The 25135-nt window shown below is 43.4% G+C and overlaps 1 protein-coding gene and 1 long non-coding RNA gene across 4 annotated transcripts in view; one reads left to right on the top strand and one right to left on the bottom strand.

Moving 5' to 3' along the window:
- Nucleotides 1-3422: 3422 nt before the first annotated feature.
- LOC125517290 (uncharacterized) lies at nucleotides 3423-9092 on the bottom strand. 3 transcript variants are annotated; one of them, XR_015603593.1, is made up of 9 exons: nucleotides 8129-9092; nucleotides 7645-7843; nucleotides 5474-5580; nucleotides 5137-5381; nucleotides 4728-4986; nucleotides 4366-4545; nucleotides 4108-4263; nucleotides 3537-3826; nucleotides 3423-3469 (listed from the first exon to the last, which is right to left on the bottom strand). XR_015603593.1 is itself a non-coding variant. In XM_048682490.2 (9 exons), the coding sequence occupies exons 4-9, from the start codon at nucleotides 5489-5491 to the stop codon at nucleotides 3665-3667; spliced, it is 1020 nt and encodes a 339-aa protein (XP_048538447.2). In that variant the 5' UTR covers nucleotides 5492-5580; nucleotides 7645-7843; nucleotides 8129-8223; nucleotides 8340-9092; the 3' UTR covers nucleotides 3423-3664. The 3 variants fall into 3 exon arrangements, 2 of the variants coding, with proteins under 2 accessions (XP_048538447.2, XP_048538454.2); XM_048682490.2 differs by having other exon boundaries at nucleotides 3423-3826; nucleotides 8129-8223; nucleotides 8340-9092; XM_048682497.2 differs by having other exon boundaries at nucleotides 3423-3826; nucleotides 7645-7725; nucleotides 8129-8223; nucleotides 8340-9092.
- A 748-nt stretch (nucleotides 9093-9840) lies between these two features.
- LOC125517285 (uncharacterized) overlaps nucleotides 9841-25135 on the top strand; it is a 35859-nt gene continuing 20564 nt past the window's right edge. Inside the window, exons 1-4 of the long non-coding RNA XR_007287536.2 lie at nucleotides 9841-10005; nucleotides 10100-10185; nucleotides 10784-10868; nucleotides 10958-11064. This is a non-coding gene — a long non-coding RNA (uncharacterized LOC125517285). The remainder of the gene's footprint in view (nucleotides 10006-10099; nucleotides 10186-10783; nucleotides 10869-10957; nucleotides 11065-25135) is intronic.

Below are 25135 nucleotides of genomic sequence, written 5' to 3'. Positions count from 1 at the left end.
ACTGCTGTGACAGTTGTACTTCTGGTTAGGGCGGCTAGGTATTTAAACCTGAGGACACACAGTCCCGGACACCCAGTTCTGAACACGCAGTCCAGAACACTCAGTCCTCACCATATTCCCCTTGAGCTAAGGTCACACAGACCTCGCCCAATCACTCGTGGTAAGTCTTCAGGTGACTTCCAAACCTTCACAGACTTGGTCACTCGGCGATTCACAATTTCCTCTTGGATGCTCTAGACCATGATGCCTAACCGTCTGGAAGATGCACAGTCTTCAAAGGTAACAAGCGTCGGATCGACGCAGGATCAATCTCTTTAGTGATGCTCAATCACTTTTGGGTTTGTAGGTGTTTAGGTTTGGGTTTTCCTCACTTGATGATTTTCACTCAAAGTCCTTGGAGGATGGGATGCTCTCAAATGACAAGTGTCAGTTTCTCTCGGAGCAGCCAACCAGCTAGTGGTTGTAGGGGGCGACTATTTATAGCCTAGGGAGCAGCCCGACATGATAAGACATAAATGCCCTTCAATGATATGATCGTTAGGTGGGTAGATATTTTGGGACAGCTGGCGCATAGCACATCAACGGTCGGAATTTTGAGTATCAAATTCCTCAGGGCTATCATGTTCCTCACCGTGTAGGCAATCCACACTGGCGAATTCCTAACTCCTCAGTCAGAACAAATTCCTCGGAGACTAGAAGAATTTTGTCTCTATCACTGAAGAATATGACTGAACTGTATGAGATTTCCAATGGCTTCACTCAAAGGGATTGGTAGGTGTAGGATTTGAGTTGAGCATCACATGGAAATTTTTCCTTAGTATTTCCTCGACCCCCTTTAACAGTACGGTGTTTTCTATGACTCAAGAAAGAGAAAAAGAAACTAAGAAAACAAAAGTCTTCATGCTTCATGTTCTTCGAATGAATACCAAGTCTTCAGGATTACACCAATTTCTTCACTTTCAAAGTCTTTAAAAAGTCTTCAAAGATCCAAAGTCTTCAATCGAAGAACTTCATTTTTAGGGGTCGACTTTTTCTGTAAATATCAAACTCCTCATAGACTTATAGACCTGTGTACACTCACAAACACATCAGTCCCTTAACCTATAAGTCTTCAATACACCAAAATCACTAAGGGGCACTAGATGCACTTGCACATATGATGAATCTGACCATACACATGAAACATCAAATTCGTCCATACACATATGAAACCGAACATACAACTATCTCTGGTTCAGTGAGATAACCAGAGATATTTTAGGACAAAGGCAGGGAGTGCCATGGGGCGGCTGTACTAGTGATGCTCTGGTTGATGTACGACCATCACCTACAAGAGAGATTGAGAGATTGAGGGTTCAGAGCATGCCATGGGGCGGCCGTTCATCCAGCCAGACGAACGACGCCGACACATCTAGGGACTATGTCGGAAGCGGGAGGCACGATCCGGGCGGCAGCGAATGGGGCGTGGCCGCTCTGCGTTTTCTCCTTATCTGTTCGAGCGTGGGAAACAAAAAGGGGCGTGAGGGCCGAAGCTGTATGTTTTGCGGGATTTCTCATTTTAGAGCAATTCGGAGCAATAGACCTCTGTATTGCGGATGGGCACTTCCCGTGGGAGTAATTTCAGCCTGAAATTTGGTTTCAATACAGACTGCCAATTCAGTGTCCAGCCAAACAGGTGAATTGAAAGTTTACCAATACGAAATCCAATTCAAGGGCCCCAATTGGGAGATCCAAACACAACGTTCGTGAAGTTGGGGAAAATTAACCATCAGTGTCACCAGTAAATGGATATCCATTCGATTTTTCCTATGTCACGCAACCTAGACCTTTCCCACCAAAACAAATTCTATCCTTGAAGCCAGTTGAAAAACAAACATAATAAATTGCTTAACTGTGAAGCTGCAACTATACTGCTTTAAAGTGAATTTGAGGGAATAGAGTCGATTTAATTGGACTGAGGCAGTCTCATACTTTCAAAACAACAATACTACCTTGAGCCGTGCAAAGCCACACCTAAGAGCATTTTCAATAGAAGATGTAAATTTGAAGATGTAAAACAGGAGATGTAAAAATTTACATCTCCAAAAAGTGTTTTTTACATCTTCAAAAAGAGGCAACTCCAACAGAAGATATATATTGGAGATGTAAAACAACAACTCCAATAGATGGTGTAAATGAAAATGTAAAACTATACTTCAACTAGCACTTCATTTGAAACATATAATTCAAACATAGCAAATTCAACTACTACTTCATTTCAGCATAATAACTAAACATAGTTCTAATTAAAAACATAAATTAAAGGACGACTACTACTCGTTCGAGCTACTACATTCATCAAGTTACTAGTAGTAGTTGAGTTTGCTATGTTTTTATTAATTAGAACTATGTTTAATTATGTTTGAAATGAAGTAGCAGTTGAACTTGTTATGTTTGAAGTATAGATTTCAAATGAAATAGTAGTTGAAGTACAGTTTTACATCTCCATTTGCATCTTCTATTGGAGTTGCTCTTTTACATCGTCAATATACATCTTCTGTTGGAGTTGGCACTTTTGGAGATGCAAAAGGCACTTTTTAGAGATGCAAATTTACATCTCCTGTTTTACACCTTCAAATTTGCATTTTCTATTGGAGTAGTTTAGCTAAACATGCTTTTAGTAACAGATCTTCAGCCTTTTGGGATTCTTACTTCCTTGACTTCATTTTTTAATTCTTGTATTATTTGAGGAATAAAGTCTGGTTATTGTAAAAAAAAAGAAGAAGCCACACCTAATGTAGGAGTAGCACACAACAGGCACATGGTAAGAGGAAGTTGATTTTCCACCGGTGCATATACTCATACACACAAACACATATACTCATACCTATGAGCACATACATACATATCCCTATAAACATATTCGAGAGATTGAGCCAACACATTTTAAGATTGATGAAGTCATTACACATGACGGAAACATCGTCTCCCACTGAAACAAACATCGTCGAAGAGCCTCAAATAAATCCAGGAAAAAAGAACACCAATGTCAGGTCTAAAACTTAAAAACCTTGGTGGCCTTTTATTCATTTATAGTGGATATTTGTGATCTTTCTTTTTCCTGACAGGTGGGTGTTTGTAACTTGAAGTAGCTTTTGATTGGCTTAAGTGAATGACACCATAAAATTCATCAAAATGAGCTATTAATGATTTCGAGCTAAATAATTGAACATTGTGTGAATTGGGACATGGATTGCCAACGTACCTGAGTACCTGATCAGATTCAGAGCAAAAACAGTTGCCTACTGCATCCACCCAAATTACATCCGTATCTAGACAAATCTAAGACAAGTAATTTGGGACGGAGGTAATATTTACCTGTAGATGAGAATCTGTGCAAGTCTTTTTTTTTTGCTAGTATCATTCATTCCTGAAACAATCAATAGTTTTGACTTTTGAATACTTTATTATCTGGGCACTACTCCGTTATCTGAAAAGCAAACTTATTCAGTCTCATGATATTTGCTTCATCCTTTGCACAAGAATGCTACACCTACCTTTGAGAAGGAAAACAGCTGAACAACAACTTCCAACCCCATTGTGCAGTCCCACGAAAGAAAAGAAAACAGAAGGGCCTGCCGTAGCAAAAACAGATGAATCGACATGTTCTGTCTACTAGTAGTCTTCAGCCGTCAAGGAAACGAGCAAACTCCGTGGGCTTGAGCGTGCGTCTCACGTCCTCCCAGTTGTCCACCAGGTCCGGGAGTGGGCTGGTGTGGATCTTGACGTGCCTGCTGGACAGCCTCCTCACCGGGAGCCCCAGGAACTCCTGCACCCGAGACAGCGCCTGCAAACCAAACCATTCCAACAACAATGCTTCGTCACCCACTTACCCCGATGGATGATACTCCCTTCATTCCAAATTATAGTGCTTCCTCTATTCCCGTGCTTCAACTTTGACCATAAATTTAACCAACGAGACCGACTGCGGCGGGAGCAAAAGTTATACCAGTGAATTCGTTGGTTAAATTTATGGTCAAAGTTGGACCTCAGGAAGCGCGGGCACACTATATTTTGAAATGAAGGGAGTATATGATATGATATGATTGATATGGCCGGGGAGCTTACATTGTTGTCGCGGATTAAGTCCTCGTAGTAGAGGATCATGTGGCGCGTGGCGCGGAAGCGGCGCAGGCAGGCGTCCATGGACTGCTCCGCGCTTCTCATGCTTGGGATCAGAGATGACACGTCCACCTCCGGTTTGAACCTCGCTAGGATCTCAGCCTGCATGCACACCACATAATGGACAAGAGCTTTACTCTCTTCTTTCACTCTAGGCAACAAGAACAGACGAATGGATCTGAGATGATTGCATGCGAGAGTCACCTCCTCTTGTGAGTGCACATGCGCTTTGTGGGTGCCGTTCAACTGCTTCTCCTTTTTGTCATGGTCGTTCGCTAACACAGAGACGAGCCTCCTTAATGTATTCCTCCTGAAGAGAAATATCACCATCACACCCTTTTTGATCAAATAATCCACAATCTCATCTGGATAATCCATAAGACCCTGCAAACACATGCACGCACCAATTCATAAACTCCCTATTTTATACTCTATCTATTACTACAATCATTCTACCTAAAACTACTTTTGTTTGGCAATCTATATATATATTTGCACCTAAACTTTGTCGGTTTAATAGCAACAGCAGTATAAGATAGCTGTTAAATAACTGAATGATGGTGTACCTGATTTAGCATCCACTTCAATCCAAATGCAGCCGTGCATTCATTTTTTGCTGCGCTGGTGCGCCAATCCAAATCATACAGCTTGTCAAGAGTCCACAAGATCGACGCAATATCCTCTCTGCGCTCCCTCACCGAGAAGATTTCACCATTTGAGCTCACATTGGGGTGGCTGTTGAGCAGAGTCTCAAACCACCCACTGCCTGATCTTTGCATAGATATAATGACGAAGAAACGGACCGGGGTACATGCGCATTCTCCCCTACGATTTTAACAACATGAATGGATCAGAAAGAGTCAAAAACAGAAAACACAACATGTAAATATGCACTGCATTGCTCTACAAAAACAGGGTCAGGTACAGAAGCGAGGCAATCTGTCTGTACAGAGGAAGTTTTACGACAAAAGTTACCTGTCGTAACTCATAGGTCTTGGAAAGTGCACATACTGCATCTGATCATATGGAATTTCTGAAGGTCTTTTGCATAGAACATTTGTTCGTTCTTCTGCTCCGTTCATTTCTTCTTCTTCATTTTCTAAGGCTATTTGAGTGAAGGAGAAGTAGCAGGCATACAAACCAAATAGTGCAATGAAGAAGACAAGCATTGATCGTACAGGAAACAACGTTCCCTTTGAGCTTTTAGATGAGTACACGATCTGCAAATATGTACATATGAAATTCAGTGATCACATGATGCAAAAAATGAACAGGTCGAACAAAAAAATGAAATATATTCCCGTTATGTTACCATTTTTGCTTGCAACATTTATGCTGCATCAACTGAATGTTAATAGGTTTCCACATTTGCGCCAAGAAGTCTTCGTCCTCATTGAGAACACGGCTGACGCCACTGCACTGCAGGTCATTCACAGGATTAGTAAGTTAGGTCTTCAGCTAGATATACAGATATTGCGGTTTTAGATGTTTATTTCTAGCAAATGAAAGGAACTACTAGTGCAATGATCTTTTTATGGCCCCTAATTGTTACGGCATTAGAAAACATGTTTCTGCTGACAACACTTTTTCTCTCGAACACTTTCTGCTTACAACAATCGGAAAGAGTCATATGATGATTCAGGACAAAAAGAGCAAAGTACACTAAGAAAATCGTGGGTGACGCTGTACCATTGATTGATTGTGAATGATTTGCCTATATTGTTGAAGAATAATCAGTGCAGGCTTGATTGCGCAAGCAACAACCTAAGCAGGAGCATCATTTTCATTTACAAGTACAAGCTGCTCAGCAGGAGAACAAAAAGAGCAGCAACAGCAGCAGCAGCAACAACAACAGCAGCAGCAGCAGCAGCAAACGGCTAGACGCAACACACGGCAGTAACTGCTGAATTCTTGTGCCAAGAATTGGACAGAATGCTCGATCAACCGCAAGACAGGCGAGAACCTCATCAATGAAGTATGACTTCACTTGTTTTACCTGATGACCGATGACTCTGCTTCCAGTGCGGCTGGCGGAAGATGTAATCTTGTCTGTCGGTTCTGCTCTCAGAATTGGAGGAGAAGGTGGCTTGGAATCCGGAGGGAGAGAAAGAGTGTGAGAGAGCGTTGCTGAGTTTGTTTGCTTGGAACTACTAGACTAGAGAGAAAAGAAAGCGCAGAGGAAGGGAAGTGTCAGTAGAGCAGCAGATATGACAGTTTGGAAGCAGCCAAACGGAAATGGCTATGTGTGTAACTGGGACTGCCAGTGTGCAGAGAAAGAGAGACCATATGGACGGGTGGTACTATGACGCAATTTCAGGGGAAATCACCTACCGCGCTATCTGTGTGTGAGAGAGACAAACGCATGCCTCCTAAATTGTGTGAAACACCAACCGCACAAACACTCGTATAGTATGAGCGCTTCATATGACACAACTGAAGACTAAATTTATAAATTATCTAAGAAAATTGAGCACGCCCAAAGCGTTGCTTTTTTAGTACGATCACCTCAATGATGAGTGACAAACAAGTTTATCTCCATGCATAGGTTCAATTTATTTTCAAATGTGTATTTTATTTGTCAAACAGTTTTATGATAGTTTTAATAGTATAGCCAATCGATGGCTATATGCCACTGCCATCTCATTTACATCTATCATTTTTTTACACTCAATCCTCATTGGATTGGCACATGATTGAATCAACAAACCTAAACTGTTTATTTCCTTTTTGGTTACTTACCACGTACACCACCTTGTGACCATTCACATCTACTAGCTAAATGCCCATGCTTTGCAACGGGAATAGAAAGCCATGAGTAGAAATATTCATTCATTCGAGGAACAACGAACATCAATGTTTTGCACACCCATTGAATAAAACATGTTAACAGTGCTTGGCGATATGCCATGTAAATAGCATATATGAAGCACACAAAAGAGGTTACCCTGTTTTTAGAGGGACGGATTGATCAGTACCAACATGGATGGAAACTTAACGCCTTTTGAGAATTAACCCACAAATTTTCTCCAAGCAAATAACACATTTTATTATAAATTTCCAATTAACATGAAAACGACACAACTATATGCAACCGAAACAACTTTTGCAGGAACAAAAGCAGATAATGGTAAAATAGTTTGATAGCCAAATACATATAGTTAGAACACAAATGAAGTTTGCAACCAGTAAATGGAAAAGAGTACATAGGAGCATCGGACACGGTAATGCCATTCGATATGTATAACAATAACTAATTTGACAGTTTTAGGATCTGAAAGACATAGCAGAACATATGCACAGACAGAAAATTGCAACTTTCACACTGCAGGATTATATAACCTTCAATCTAGAAAAAGGATTATAACCTTCAAGCTGTAGTTTATATGGTACGCATCTTGCTAGCAGGAGCAAGATCAAATTGTAGCTAATAAAGCAATGTTGTAAATTAATTATGCAATAAAAAAACAAGTGTCAGGGTGGTACCTTCATGCATCTTGCTAGTAAGCTCAGGATCAAACTGTAACTCATCGCAGAGATTTTGGAGGAACAGTGCTTTCCTAGGAGCTGCAGCGAAATCAATATTAAAGGATTTTGCAAGCCCCTTTCTATATGACGAGATGATTACTTCTGCTTTGTGCTTCCCCAATCCAAATATATTTCTCACATCTTTCAAAGGAATACGCTGCGATTTTTAATCACACAAATATTTACGTTATTAATATACTAACGAATAAAACTTTTCAATGGACATACGACATGAGGCAAAATATAAACTGCGGAAGACCATGTATCATGTCTTTAGAGTCTCATGGTCATACCCAACTAATGAACTCTTGAAAAAATAGGGCAACTCATATCTTATACACCATTAAAGAATATATAGCAAAAATATTTGATCAATGTCTATATGTGTAAGTTTATTGTTCCGTGCAACGCACGGGCATCCCGTTACACAGATACCTCATACCTATGGTAGCATCCCACAGCTGAAGAAGTTTATTCGGGCAACACTGCATATTCTTTTCATATCCAAGTCTGATCTTAATATGTTATACATCCCACCTGTCACAAAGAAAACTGAGGGTTCAGAAATCTTCCGAATAGAAAAAAAAGCATCCCCATTGATTTTAACATGAAAATTTCTTGGGCATACTACAAATCTATATAAGGATGCTTACAAAAAAAGTGACCATGATCAACTCTAATTCTGAGTATTCACATTGAATATATAAGTGTTGCTAATCTCCTGTATTTCAGAGCTAGATACGGTAGTAATCTCCTCTGAATTTGCACATAACACAACTTGTACATTGCACACACAGATTTGCAGCATACATTGCACCAGAAACATCACACGCAGTGGCCTGCTACCCCGCAAAATGTATTCATCACACACGTTAGCCTGCTGCATTACTAATTGCTGAAGCTGATGATCACAATCAACAAGAACAAGACAAAATCATGAAAAAGAGGGTCGAGGTAGTGAGTCATCAGGTCTAATCGTGCTCTGGCGGGGAGCCGGCGGCCGGGAAGAGGAGCAAGACCCCGGCGGCGGTGTTGAGGAGGAGAAGGATCCCGGTGACGGCGCACTACGGTACGCGGCGACGAAGAACCGGGCGCCACGGATCCCGGCGGCGGTGCGAGGAGGTGGGGAAGCTGTCGCGGCCGGCGGCGCCTCGCACCGCGGCTCCCTCCTCCGCTTCCCGGCACAAGAGATCCACCGGCGGCACGCCATCGCCGCGATGCCACCCGCCTGGCCACCAGATTTTTCGTCCGCGCGCGTTTCGCAACGGAGCGGAGCAGGGTTATGTGGGCCCGGCCGCCACGCCCCGAGGCGGCAGCGACTGTTCCTGCTGCGCGCGACGCGACCGCTCACTCTGGTTGTCGGTTGGTGAAGTTTGGCCATTTCTGCCGACACTGCCCGTGATCTCCTTCTCCTGGCTCTCTCTACTCTGTTTTAAGGGCATCCGGACTGAACAAATTTGGCCCGTTAGTGCGTGTCCATTTTAACTCTCTAATTTTCTGTTTATAAGCCGTGTCATTCATTTTTTTTGTACTCCGTTCCTAAATACTTGTCTTTCTAGACATTTCAATAAGTGACTACATACGAAGCAAAATGAGTGAATCTACACTCTAAAATATGTCTACATACATTCATATGTAGTAGTCATTTGAAATGTCTAAAAAGACAAATATTTAGAAACGGAGAGAGTATATCGATCACATTCATATGATCAATGGAGAAGAAGAGATAGAAAAAGATAATAATAAATAAATGCTTTGTGGTGGGCCTAATTTTGTGTGACTGCGCAGGTCCAGTGACCAGACATGTTTGGGCACTATATAAGGGGCATTTAAAAAGATTTTGAAGGGTTTGATTGGGTTAATTTTTTGTTTCTCTCTTCTATCCGATCAGTGATCCCTGCGTCCATCTGGTTAATTTGAAAAGCCCGTTTGTAGATGCTCTAAGCAACCAACGGCAACGGGACGGTGCTCTGCATGTGGGCCCTGCCGCCACACAATCAGGCGGCAGCATTGTTTCTGCTGGGCGCGACGCGACAGCACTGCGAGCTGTCGGTTGGTGGCTTTTGTCCAGTTGTGTCGACACTTCTCTCATAATACATGACGTTTTTTTTTGCGGGAGATAATACACGACGTTCGTTTCTTTATATGAGGCAGGAAGTGCCTCATTTTGCGCAGCCGCCCGCTCACTCCTCTCGTCTCTGCTCTTTACTTTCCCTAGCACACTGAGAAAAACAGCTCAAATAGCTTCTTTGATCATGATTTTGAGCGATTTGAAGGCCGATTCAGAAGAAGTATTAGTTGAAGAAAAGATAGATCAAGGTAAGATCTATTCATTTTTGTTGGTTTCGTTCACATGCATGATGTTTTTGTTCTGTTTGATTAGTTTCTAAGTATGTATTCTCTGTTGTTTTAGGCATGATTTCATCACTTTGTGGAGCCATTTGGAGCTTATGGAGTAGGATTTGTCGTGCGAAGTGAACTACGAAGTTGAAGATCAAGGTACAAGCTTTGCAATACATGGATTTGCTTGTGCATGCACGGTGGAAATTAGTTAGTCTTTTAGCCCATCATTATCTATGTGATGTTTACTGCTTAGAAGTTAGAAAAGTTTTCAGATGACGTATGTTGCATTTTTTTTGTGGAGTAACGTATGTTGCATTTATAGCCATTCTTTTCACATGAGTAAGTTGAAGATGTTGTAGATCAATGTTAGCTGTATCCATTACTAGTAATTTTTTTGACAAGCAAGATGTTGTTACTTTTGTCATTAAGTCGTAATTAGTACTTCTGTTGAACGTTTAGGTTGGGTTAGAGCCAAAACTTGGACAACAAATATTTGACAGTATTGTAGATCACGTTAGGCCTTTCAAATGCATTAATTTAGTTTGACATGCGAAAAGTTCTTAATATGCTAATTAAGAAAAAGTTTGTACTGTAATTGGTCATTGCATGATTAAATGTGATGCTATTTCATGTGGTATGTTTATTAATAATTTTTATAGTCAGGAAACCGTAGGTCTATTTTTTTATGTCGCAATAATCTAAGTTTTGTATATTAAGATTAGATGCTAATATCCTTAATGATGTATGTAATTAGGTAAAAAATATCATCTGAGTAGCAAACAATGAGGAGATGGTGTGATTGAAGAAATTGTGTTTCGATCTTTGATGTCCCTTTTGAGGTGATGATCACATACATGCAAAGTGCCATTTTGATGCTTTTGATAGCAAAAAAAATCCGTGTCTAATATTTATGTTCATGTGATAATAGGTTGACTCCATTGATATATTACTGGTGATATGTTCATGCTGACGGATTTTTTTTGAACTATTGTGGCGCTTAATTTTATTCGGAACAACATCCAAATTGAAGCTGAGGTATAAATGAGACTGTGTAATCTTGTATATATTTTTTATATTGATTTACTATTGTGAATGATGTTACTGCTGCTGCAAATATTTCTAGCAAAAATACGGTTATTTGTTTAGTCATATGATATTTAAATGTTATCATCATACTATTATGTTTAAGGTCCAACCGAATGATACTAAAAAAAGTCGACTATTTTCTAATGAAAATATGTTATTAAAATGTATTCTCATTTCATTAGTTGTAATAAACTATTTTTATTGGATGATATAAAAATGTTATTAAAATCAAAATATACTAAAAGTTTTAATCGTATCTTATTAAAGTGTTATGATCGTATTATTATGTTTAGAGTCGAACCGAGTGATATTACAAAAGCAAAAAAAATCAAATTTTGGAAAATGTTCAGAATTCCAAAATTCTGTTGCTATTTTGAAAAAATATTTGGAACTTGAAAAAAGTTTCCCATTTTTCCAAAAATAAATTACTGTTTTACAATTGTTCGAGATTTCTAAAAAGTTTCCTATTTTTGAAAAGAATTACTGTTTTGCAAAATTGTTCGAGATTTCTAAAGAAAAATGGTATTTTAAAAATATTCCAAATTCAAAAAATAATCTTGGTTTAGTGAAATTTTCACAATTCAAAATAATGTTCGCGTATAAAAGATACACATTTTCGAAAAATATTATGAATTGTCAACAAATGTTCGTCTTTTAAAAAAAAATCACAAATTCAAATAATTTCCATGTTTTTATAATAAAATTTGGTGTTTTCTAAAAATGTTTTTGAATTTTTAAATATTGGTGTTTTTAAAAAATGTTTGTGAATTTTTAAAGATGTTTCTGTTTCAAATATTGTTCGCATTTTTTCTGAAAGTGTACATGGTTTTCAAGAGCATCTTTAGGATTTTAAATATGGTTCATGTTTTCTAAAATATTCAAAAACTTCATACCTTAAAATCTCCTCGATTGAAAGGAAAAGTAGATTGAATAATTCATGGGTCTTCTCTGGCGTACGTTGACGTAACAAAACTCTTAAATGCGATCAATGAATGTAAAAAGAATCACAGATTGATCACTTCAAACCTAGGGAAACCGAGAAGCTAAATGTTCCTTTTTCACGTGCACACAGAGTTTTACTTGCACATATAATTCTAATTAGCTTTAAATGCATATTATTTTCCCCCGTTGCAACGCACGGGCATATGTGCTAGTTATTTCAAATGTAAATATGGATATAAAAATGTTCTTCCCTTTTATTATATTTAAAGTTTTAATCAGCTAATAATAAAATATTCGGTTACTAATTATTTGAAATGTAAATATAGATTAATGATGGCGGCGTTGTTGCACCCATCTATTTTGACAATATAGTGATAATACGTTCCATAAGTATAAGGGAGTCCTTGATCACCAAATTGGAAGGTAAAGTCACTTTTATCCGAGACAAAATTTCACATTATTCATTAGGAATTAACAATCTAAAATAAATGGCATCACTTGTCCAATAGTCAACATCCATCAATTCACCATCATAAAATTAGACGTACAAAGGAACAAGATACAACATCATTCATCGACATCACATACTGATATGTGGACTTTACAACCAGTAGCAATATTTCCATGGCATGTGCTTCTACCTTGTAACGCTGTCCTCCTAATTTGGACCTTTGGTTCCTTCCATTACTTGTGCTTGTCAAAGAAATGTGCCTTTTCCAACCTGGATCTTTCGATCAAATGATTTTTTTGTCGAAAAGGACCAGGTGCCCAACACAATTGTCAAAAAGGACTACCTGTAGATGAAATTGACAAAAGAGACCCCCGGTCGTGGCGGCAAGCGCGGCAGGCGACACATGACACCTGCCGCTAAGGATGGCAATGGATCGGGTTCGGCTCGGGTTGAACAATATCATATCCATACCCAAATCCATGAAGACATTATGTGCCCATCCACACAAAAAATCCATGGGCGAAAAATTATGTCCATGTCCAAACCCGACGAATATTCATCGGGTATGGATAACCATCGGGTTGTCGCAACACATATACATAAGAAGTAGCACAACATTCACATAAGCTCTCAAATTCTCACAAAATGACAAAGCACAAGTGCATAACATCAAATAAGCTCTTAAATTCTCACAAAATGACATAGGACAAGTGAACATCACCAACAAAGCTCTCCGATTCTCATAATGACATAACATTAAATAAACCTAAGTACACAATTCTCTGTCCTCGTAGAATGACATAGCAATAACACAACATCATTTCTCGATCTCGATTTCTCATAAAATGGCATAACACAATGTCAAGCAAGCACATGTACCACCATATGTAGAGAGGTAAAGTCTAGCGGCATCTGGGGCTGCGGGAGGAGGAAGTCGAGGTGATGGAGATGACGCTTAATTGCGAGTCATTTACCGAGGATATAGAAGAATGAGAAGAGGCAGAGAAGTTACGATGGGAACTAGGGAGGGATCGCATAGTTTCTTTTTTACTTTTTATAAAGGAAAATTACATTGAAAGATGGGATAGTGGGGATCATCGAATTTTGCCACGCATGTCATACTATCGGGTCGGGTTCGGGTATATCCATGGATACATAATTATATCCATGCCCTACCCACGATTAATCGGGTCGGGTTCGGGTTCTGCCCATGGACGTAAAAATGTACTCAAACCCTACCCATTCGGGTCAGGTATCCGCGGGTATCCATGTCCATGGATAAAATTGCGGGCCCTGCCGCCACACATTGAGGCGACCAACATCGTATAACATGTTTCCGTGTCGGGACGTAACGGGGTCGGACAGGTGAGCCCTGCCGCCACGGTACGAGGCAGCCTGTACTGCTGCTGCCGCCCGGTTGCCGACACGACATATGCACGCCCGACAAGGCGGTGGGCCATGCCGCCACTCCATGAGGCGGCCGCATTGTTTGTGATGCTTACCAGCCGACAGCATCTGCTGTTGCTTTGGGATTTTTTGTTGAAAAGGACCCTCTCGCCAACACAATTGACAAAATGACTACCTACAGATCAAATTGACAAAAAAGACCCCCTCAACGGTGGCGGCAGGCGCGGTGATCGACGCGTGGCTCCTGCTGCCACGCTCGGAGGCGGCGGGACCGGCCGCCACGCGTTGAGGCAGCCGACCATCTATTACGTAATTTCCAGCGCGCCGGTGCCGGGACGGAACGGGGCCGGGCATGTGGGCCCTGCCTCCACTCGACGAGGCGGATGACACTGCTGTTGCTGCGCGCTAGCCAACAGCACTTGCTGCATGCGCGACGAGGAGGTGGGCCACGCTACCACTCCTCGAGGCGTCCGTGCTGTTGCTGCTGCTCGCGGCGTGACAACTTCGGTGCGGAAGACGGCGATGATTCCCACGCGCGGATGACGCTGATTTCCATGGGAGGGAATCCGATGCTGTGCGGTAGGTGAATTTTTGACGTCTCGTGCCGACACTCTGTGGTGCTTCTCTGCACTCTCTTTGCTTCCCTGCATACACTCTCCACTCCACTCCGTCTGGTTCACATGCTGCTCGGCGGGAATCGTTTTTGGCAGTGATTCTGCTATGATGCTGCCCGTTGTTTGATAATTGCCACTGCTTTCTATGCAGACAACACCGATCAAAAGCAGTGCGTGATTCCCGCCTAAAGTTGTGTTCATCGGTTGCTGCGACCGACGCGAGAACACCGAGGCACACTATGCCGACACTGGTAGCACTGTTTTGAATCATGCGTATTTCCCACCTAATTTTTTTTGTTCGTGCCTATTTTCTCGCCATCGTTTCGTGAGGCCAAGGCAGCAGAAGAAGCTGGCGATGGAAAAGAAAAATATCCACGCTAGACTCAGTAGATACTTGTGGTAGTATTTTAAATTTTGCAACCATTTGTATCTTAATTTGGGTAGTTTAATGTAGCTTTATTTCATTAGTTACATGTAGCATTATTTCTTTTTTTTTGAGGGGAAAGATTGCAATTATATTAAAATATCATCACAGTCATTACAATCAGATTGCACCAGCAACGCCAAAACCAGTGGTAGTTGGCCCATATGGACAGCCCCCCTACCACTGCTCTGGGTTAGTCTGGCTAACTCATGAGCAACTTTGTTGCCATCTCTCCCAATCTTTCGAAAGACAATGTTTGAACTATCTTGAATAAGATCCCTAATCACAATATAATGTTCTCTCCAAGCTGCAAGAGGGGTTGCAGGGGACAGAATGTTCAAAATAACTGCAGCACAATCAGATTCTACGATGATCTTATCATTTCCCAAGTCAAGAGCAGCCTTCAGCCCAGTGACACACGCACAAACTTCAGCCTCTTCGGCACTTGCACAGGGATGGAGTTTTACGCCATCTGCTCTAACAAGTCTGCCCATGAAGTCTCTTATAATGTACCCAGCACTAGATTCACCCGAAATGGCCACAAACACAGCATCTGTGTTTACTTTCAGCCATCCCACAGGAGGTCTAGTCCAACTAGACATACCAGCATGGCTTGGACCAGGTTTGGTCAACACCGACCTATGACACTTCTGCGGAGAAGGCGCAACAACCGGCTTCTTTCCTTTATCATCAGTAGCGAGGCATTCACCCCAAAAAGAAACAGAGAAGTTTTGCAGGAATCTAACCGAGTCTAAAATGGAGCTCTTCCCTTGGTTGTGGACCACATCATTTTGGAGGAACCAAGCACGCCAGAACACAAGAAGCACCAAATCATGCTGCCTTGGTTTGATTTTTGCAAGGAGGATTAGAAGCCAGTCAGGCCCATTGTAAATAAAAACCCTTTCCCCAGGAAGATCCCACACCCCTCGCAACTGATCTCTTAAGGCACGGGCTTTGGTACATTCCACCACAGCATGAAAACTGTTCTCGTCTGCCATACCACAAATATTGCACGTACTATCAATCTCCAGATTCCTTTTGCATTTATTCTGCTTTGTAGCAAGATTATCACAGGCCAACCTCCAACCAAAGGACCGGACCTTGTTTGGGATATCAGCATTCCACACCAACTTCCACATATTCCTGTCCCCCTTTGGAGCAGCGCTACTTCCGGTCAGGTTGTTATTACAGTGCTTCAAATTATATGCAAGCTTGTATGCACTAGGACAGAGAAATGCCCGGACGTTTCATAGTGCCACGCTGGAGTATCCTCCATCTCATGTATCGGAATCTTTATCTTTAAGATCACCTCCACATCATTTGGCCAAAACACCTGTCTTACCAACTCCTCATTCCATTCCTTTCTCTCAGGTAAGAAGAGATCACACACTCTGCGAATCCTAGACCGTTTCCTACTGCCAAGAATTTTTAGGGATGGTTCTATAGGAATCCAATTGTCCCTCCAAATACGGATACAATTACCATTTCCAATCCTCGAGATTACTCCTTTCCTCAAAAGCTCCAAACCAAATTCGATTCCCCTCCACGCTTGAGATGCTTCACCAGAAAACACTGTATCAAGGACATTGCCATTAGGGTAGTACCTTGCTTTGAAGAGTCAAGCACATAAACTCTCTGGCGACTGGATTAATCTCCAAGCCTGTCGTGCTAAGAGAGCCTGGTTGAAACAAACAGTGTCGCGGAAACCGATTCCTCCCTGAGATTTTGGTTTGATCAAGCATTCCCAAGAGGCCCAATGAACCCTCCTCTGTCCTTGCTCCTCCCCCCAGAAGAAACGCCTCATAAGTTTCATATAATCATCATGGAAACTCATCGGCATCTTAAACACACTCATCGTGTAAGTGGGAAGCGCTTGAGCAACGAATTTGATGAGAACCTCTTTTGCAGCCATGGCAATATATCTTTCATTCCAGTCAGATAGCCTTTTGTTGAACCTGTCGTTGATAGGCTGAAACTTCTCAGCCTTCATACGCCCTTCCGGTGTGGGTAGCCCCAGGTATTTCTCCTCGAAAGTACAATTTTGGACACTTAGAATCTCCTTCACTTCTTCCATCCTAGAAGCTGGGCACTCAGAATTAAACAGGAGGGAACATTTCTCATGGCTAAACAGTTGGCCAGTGCTCCTAACAAACACCTGAATCGCCTTATTTACCACTGAAGCTTGCTGACCATTAGCTTCGAAAAACAGGGTAATATCATCAGCAAAAAATAAGTGAGATATCCCAGGGGCAGAACGAGCAATCTTTAGCTCTCTTAGTTCGCCCTTGTTTACCGCATTCTTTAGTAATCTGGACAGACCATCAACGACAAAGAGGAACAGGTAGGGAGAAAGAGGATCGCCCTGGCGTAAACCTCTAGAAGGGGAGAACTCCTCAGAAAGCTCCCCATTCACACTTATGGCATATCGGACAGAAGTAACACACGCCATGACCCAACTCACCCATCTAGGGTTGAACCCCAACTTAGTGAGCACACCCTTTAAATACTTCCAGTCCACACGGTCATAATCTTTTGAGAGGTCCATCTTGAAAGCGCAGAACGAGTCACTTGAGTTCCTCCCCTTTTGGATGGCATGGAAGCATTCAAACGCGATAAGAGTGTTGTCACTAATGAGCCTTCCTGGGATGAAAGCGCTTTTCTCAATGCCAATAAGGTCGTCCAGGAGCGGTCTCAAGCGGTTCACTAAGCACTTCGACACCACTTTGTAAATAACATTGCATAAAGAGATTGGCGGAAAATCTTTTAACTCCACCGCTTGGTTAGTCTTGGGGATGAGAATAATAGTAGTAGTATTCAACTCACTCGGCATGACATCATCCGTAAATAATTGCTTTACAGCTCCGACCACCTCTTCATTTAGAACATCCCAGTTTCGCTGGTAAAAACGCGCGGGGAAACCGTCCGGCCCCGGGGATTTTAGCGGCCCAATCTGAAATAGGGCGTCGCTGATCTCTTTCACCGTAAACTCTTCCATTAATTTTTCATTCATCTCATTTGTAACCAAGGTCTCAAAATGATTCAGCAAGCCCGCAGGGTTCACATTTGAGTCTTCTGTAAACAGATCACAGAAAAACCCCTTTGCAATCGCTTTGATTTCTTCTTCATTGTTTGTGAACCGCCCATTAGCCTTCCGAAGTTTTTTGATCCTGTTCTTTCTGGCACGCCAAGAGGCCCTTCGCTGAAAATATTTGGTGTTTTGGTCGCCCTCACGAAGCCACGTAACTCTACTCCTTTGAAGGTAAAGAAGCTCTTCCCGCAATAACAATTCATCCATTTTTGCTGATAAGATCTTTATTTCCTGCTCATGTGTGTTATAGTCCTTCAACAGATCCGCTAGTTTCCCTCTACATTTGGCTATTTCTTTTGTAATAGAACCAATAGATTGGTTGCTCCAGGCTTTAAGAACTTCCATGATACAGTCCACCTTCTCAGTTAGGTGCTTGAGGTCTCGGACAGGGGCATGATGGTTCCAGACATTCTCAATTATCCCAGCCAAGGCCTCCTCTCTTTCCCACATCACTTCGTAGCGACCTTTTTTTCCTTTTCCTTCTCTTAAATTGCAACTTCTCTAGGCAGAGTAAAAGAGGACAGTGGTCAGATCTCGGCGACACAAGATGTTTGACGCACGCATTAGAGAAAATGTACTGCCATTCAGGCGAAGCAACAGCTCTATCCAACCGCACTCGAACATTTTTATCCCCTAATTGATTGTTATTATACGTCCAGCCCACTCCTTTAAACCCAAGGTCATGCAGATTACATTCAGATAAAACTTCCCTGAAAGCTTTCATCAGGGGTTCACTCCTTCTTTTTCTAGAGATATGTTCGCTTTGCCACATGGCCTCGTTAAAATCACCGATCATGAGCCAAGGTTCACTAGCGTTTGATTTGATGCGTCTTAACAGATCCCACATACAATACCGGTCCTGGGACCTGGGCTCACCATAAACAAAGGTTCCTCTCCATTTTATTTCACCAGAAACAGAAACTTTTACATCGACATGATGGATTCCAAAGTTTATTAACTCGACATCTACGGAATCATCCCAGAAGAGGGCTTGGCCTCCCCCTTCCCTTTCATAGAGACAATGATACTGTGCCCGAAGCCAATTCTACGCCCACCCCCTCCACAAAATACTTGCCTTGCCTAGTTTCAGAGAGGAACACAATCTCCGGGCAGTGAACACGCACAAGGCGTGTCAGCTCCTGGACTGTCCGGGGCCGCCCCAGTCCCCGGCAGTTCCAGGCCAAGATTTTCATGGCTCCTGACGGGCGCTATCACTCGCGCCCGTCAGTTTATCGGCAGCCCCTGGGCCGGCAGCTTCCCGACCACCCTTCTCAACCTTATAGTGCTCTACCTCTACAGAACCCACATCTCTAGGCTTTTTGTTACCTGTGATTACATCATCGCTATTGCTCTCAGGTTCTACAGATAGAGGATCCTTGACTCTGTCCAGCCGCTTGCCGAGAACAGAAGCGGCGCCTCCTCCTTTACCAGAATGCATGTCCCCCTTATGGCCTCTCTTTCTCAGATATACTTTGTTCTTGACCGTGTTTGGATGGTCCATCTCTTTAACAACCCCCTGCAGATTAACAAGATCCTCAACAACACGCTGGGCGTCGTCGACGGAGCCTCCACCAGCACTAGTCTTTGGAGGGAGCTCCGGGACCAGCCCCGCCGGTAAAGTTATTTCTTCAGGCTCAGGTGTCTTCTTGTCTTCTGCCTCATTTCCATGCATTTGGCCCAACACATTGGTCTGCATTTGCACCTTGTCTCCCTCCTTCTTTGTGTTGCTGGGGTTAGGTGCAGAAACCAAGGCAGCATCAACGGTGCGAGAAGCATCCACCATGTCGTTCAGCAGACCCACAACAGCCGAGGCGCCAACTGGATCACTGGGAGATCCATCCCCCACATCAATGTTGTTGTCTGAACCCTTCCGGGGGGCATCGGTTTCCATTAGCTCACCCACTGAAAGGCGAGCAACATCTTCACTCACTTTCTCAACCGTATTCAACACCACATCCACACTTGGAGTGTTGATTTGAGAGCTGCAGTTTGGCTTTGGGGCACACCAAGGAGAGGTAGCAGCCTGCGAGGGCTTTGGTTTCCCCATCTTATCGGCAAGGAACCAGGCACGGGGGTCATCAAAGTGCACTGGACGCACACTGATGTCCTTGGAATACCTCAGTTTTTTCTCATCATTAGGAAGATCACAACTGGCTTCCATATGCCCTAAGAAGCCACAAAATAAACAGAAGTTTGGAAGTCTTTCATAGCGCAGGAAAACAATCACCTCTTCTCCAGTTATCTCGTCAGCCAGGGTGATCTCCTTTGGCAGAGCAGAGTACAAGGGGAGCAACACTCGCATGCAGAAATTTGTCGCAGATGTTGCCCCTCGCGTGTTGATCAACCAGCAGCATCTTGCCAACCTGTTCTCCCAGATTTCGGGCAAGTTCCTCTGTAAGGAGGTAAAAAGGAATACCCTGGAACTGAACCCAAATAGGAACATGAGAGAACACAGCCGAAGCAGGGTCAGCCCCAGATTCCAAGCCTACAACCAAGAACGGGTCTCCCTTGTACTGCCATGGGCCACCCCTAATGACATGTTGTCGATCACCATCTTCTGAGAATTCTAGGACGAATTTACGTCCTTCCTTTGCCGACATCTGATGATCGCCCAACGCCCCACGGATCTTCCAGACCCCTTTCATATGGTCAATCAACTGACGGGAGTTCACCATCAGCACAGACAAGAAGAGACCAACAGCCAGAAAAACGCGTCTGAACCGCTTCGCGAGCCCCCGATATGTTAATGATCAGGGTTTTCTTCACTGGATCCGCAGCAGAGAGGGCAAGCTCCTTACTCGGCCGGCGAATGGCTTCGCCGTCGTCTTGAGCGGCTGAGCTCCCAACGGCCAACAGGGACCCTGACGCATCCCTCGTGGACTTGGACACCATCCCTGGAGACACCAGGGAAGTCATCTTCAGATGGGCTTCAGATGTCGCCATCAGGCAATCGGTCGAACACCTGTAGTGCGTGGAGCAAAGGCTGGTGTGGCTTCCCAAGGAGAATGATGGAAAGCGCATCACCAGCAGCCTCCTAAATAGCAGATCTTCCATGGGCTTGTAAATGCCCTCATTATTCTCCAAATAACTCCCAGAAGATGGAAACGAAAGTTTCTCCTCAAACTGAAATGGAACCCATATACGCTCCAGTTCATCATGGACTTTTAATTCATAAAACGGAAGGGTCTCTGAAGGTGGATCACGACCTGGATCAGGTGGCTCCTTGTCTCCTTCCTCAGGGGAAGGCAATAGTTTGCCACTCACGATCTTCACTCGAAACCTCAGGAACAGGAGGCGGAGCTTTAGTTTCTGGATCTCCCGCAGAGATTTCCTAAAACGACTCTGGAGGGTGGGTGAAAGGGTGTGCTCTGGATGGGGAAGGTTGCATAGAGGGGTCTCGAGGTTGGTTTTCGTAGGTTTCTGGGTTACAGGGACAAGCCATCGACGATTTCCACAGGAGGGTAGGAAATCGCCAATGGAGTCGCCTCTGGCGGGTTTCGGGAGGGGAACGGGCTGTCGCATGATTTTTCTCTACACGGTCCTACATGTAGCATTATTTCAATAGTACAATGTATCTTATTTTCAGTTGTACCGTGTCCAAATGTCTTATTTACCTTCTTTCCTTCTTTCTTTCTCTCCCCACTCGAAAACACTTTAATAATACAAACTAATTATCAAACGTGGTGCAACGACTACAACATCAAATGAAGATCAAACATAATGCCCGTACAATAAGACAGTACAAACTAATAATGCAATTACATCTGAATTAAATGGTAGAGCTGAACTTAAAAACTAAAAATACAGCTTAAAAATTACATGAAGACATCATCGTCATCCTCCGTCGATGCAGAACTCTTGCCCTTCGATGATGCAGAACTCTTGCCCTTCGACGATGTAGAACTCTTGGACTTGGTACTCGGCGTGAAGATATTTCTTTATCATCACTGTCTGCATTCCATCAAAAAATATTTTCTGCTGCAAACTTTAGGTATGATTCACCCTTACTCTGTTGCTTCATCCATCTTCCATGCAATCTGAGAAATTCTTTCTGTATCTCCTCAGAATTCCTGGAAGGCTACCCGCACCTACTTAATGCGTGAGCCAGCTCATTCAGTAGGGTGTCAATATTGATGAGTTTGTCCCATGGAACTAATATGTTGTCTACCTTGAAATCGGCGACTAAATCCAGAAGACATTGAGACATATGAGGGTGAAAACTACGATCAAAAGAATATCTGGACATTTTGGCAAGACTACAAGACTACACTAGAATGCTTACCCAAGTTAGTGCCGAGGGTGTTTTATAGGTTGAGAATACAAACAGAGGCGAGAACTCGGAGGTGGGAAAATATGGCAGGAACTAGATAGCGGGAAACTATGGCGGGAACTAAGAAAGCGGGAAAATATGGCGGGAGATATAGGCGGGAAACTATGGCGGGAGATATAGGCGGGAAACGGCGGCGTGAGATAAACGCGGGAACTCAGAAGCGAGAAACTATGGCAGGAGATATACGCGGGAAACATTGTTGTCGCCTGGTCCAGTAGCGGTAGGTCCTCATACATAGATGTTTCTTACATACATCGGAAAGTCTAAAACTGACATAGGTAGATACAATAGGTTGCACACGTAGATAAATGAATCACCCTAGTCGATGATGGCCACCTGGCCTTTCCCGAGGACCAGAAAGCGTCAAGCGATTAGGTGGTCGAGTTACATGAAGACCGCAGCCATACTCCCCTTTGGCTTCCTATGTCTGCGACTCCTGCGTAGGTGGTGGAGTCTGGAATCCTTGTTGCGATCCTGATGCGTAATTGTAGGCGTATGGTTGTGACTCCTCATGGATAAAAGATGGGCCAATAACATCCCCTCCGAAGAAGTCTGTAACTAATGCTACAACCGTGTCGCCATGATCATGTGATGCTCCCCGGATGCGTGTGTTGAGGCCACGTTGGGTGTCCTCATCGTCCCATGTACGATCATGTATGTCCTACACAGAGAAACATTGTAAATAAATTGTTAGAGGATAATATATGATATCATTGTAAATGCATTAAAAATGTAAACATGACTACCTGATCAGTTCCCTCGCCCGTAGTGTGTGTCCATTGTTCGTCATAGTGGTTTATCTTTGGGACACGAGTCCCCTCCGGCATGGAGATCCCTCGCATGGAGAGATACGGCTGAGATCCCTCACCTTGGATGTATTCGCCATATCCTGCGTACGCACATGGGTTCGGGGAAAGAGTCTGCTCGGGCATCGAATCCAAACCCGTTCCATGGTCCTGAGATGTCTGCCCATGACGAAGCTGCACCGAAGAAGAGCGATGCAATAGCAGAGATGAGTCATGTCGTGGCAATGTTGTTGTAGTACTCAGACCCTCCCCCCCGCGCCCATGGCTCGTACGCGCCTCGCTCGGTCTGGACGGCGGCGCCGCACTCGGTCTGGCTGACCTTGCTATTGGTATGTTGTATGCTCCAGTGACAACGTCATTGCCTCTACCGCAACTCAACTTTGTGGCCATGTAGAGGCGACGACATTGTCACTAGAGCGTACAACATGCCGGTAGCGAGGTCATCCAGATCGAGTGCGGCTCCGTTGTCCAGACCGAGCGAGGCGCATACGAGCCATGGGCGGTGGGGGATGGTCCGAGTACTACAACGACATTGCCATGACATGGCTCATCTCTGCCACTGCATCGCTCTTATTCGGTGCAGCTTCATCATGGGCAGACATCCCAGGACCATGGCACGGGCTTGGATTTGATGCTCGAGCAAACTCTTTCCCCGAACCCATATGCGTACACAGGATATGGCGCATACACCCAAGGTGAGGGATCTTATCCATATCTCTCCACGCGAGGGATATCCATGCCCGAGGAGACTCGTGTGCCAGAGATAAACCACTATGACAAACAATGGCCACAAACTACAGGCGAGGGATCTGACCAGGTAGTCATGTTTATGTTTTTAATGCATTTATAATGATATCATATATTATCATCTAACGGTTTATTTACAATGTTTCTCTGTGCAGGACATACCCGATCGTACATGTGACGATGAGGACACCCAACATGGCCTGAACACACACATACGGGGAGCATCACATGATCATGGCGACATGGTTATAGCATTAGTTACAGATTTCTTCGGAGGGGACGTTATTGGCCCATCTTTTATCCCTGAGGAGTCACAACCATACATCTACAATTACGCATCAGGATCGCAACAAGGATTCCATTCTCCATCACCTACGCAGGAGTCGTAGACACATGAAGCCGAAGGGGAGTATGGCCGCGGTCTTCGTGTAACTCGACCACCTAATCGCTTGACGCTTTCCGGTCCTCAGGAAAGGCTAGGTGGCCGTCGTCGACTAGGGTGATTCATTTATCTATGTGTGCGACCTATTGTATCTACCTATATCAGTTTCAGACTTACCGATGTATGTAATAAACATCTATGTATGAGGACCTGCCGCTACTGGACCAGGCGACAACAATGTTTCTCACGTATACCTCCCGCCATAGTTTCTCGCTTCTAAGTTCTCGCATTTATCTTGCACCGTCGTTTCCCGCCTATATCTCCTGCCATAGTTTCCCGCCTATATCTCCCGCCATATTTTCCCGCTTTCTTAGTTCCCGCCATATTTTCCCGCTATCTAGTTCCTGCCATATTTTTCCGCCTCTGAGTTGCCGCCTCTGTTTGTGTTCTCAACCTATAAAACACCCTCGACACTAACTTGGGTAAACATTCTAGTGTAATCTCGTAGTCTTGCCAAGATGTCCGGATATCCTTTTGATCGTAGTTTTCACCCTCGTATGTCTCAGTGTCTTCTGGATTTAGCTGCCGATTTCAGGGTAGACAACATATTAGTTCCATGGGACAAATTCATCAATACTGACACCCTACTGAATGAACTGGCTCACACATTAAGTAGGTGCGAGTGGCCTTCCAGGACCTTTGAGGAGATACAGAAAGAACTTCTCAGGTTGCATGGAAAATGGATGAAGCAACAGAGTAATGGTGAATCATACCTAAAGTTTGCAGCAGAAAATACTTTTTTATGGACTATGGACAGCGAGGATGAAGA

The sequence above is a fragment of the Triticum urartu genome, chromosome 1A (assembly GCF_056163025.1).
Source record: "Triticum urartu cultivar PI428250 chromosome 1A, HENAU_Tu73, whole genome shotgun sequence".
Lineage (NCBI taxonomy): Eukaryota > Viridiplantae > Streptophyta > Magnoliopsida > Poales > Poaceae > Triticum > Triticum urartu.
The sequence above is the reverse complement of the archived record's forward strand: the minus strand, read 5'-3'. Positions and strand labels throughout refer to the sequence as shown.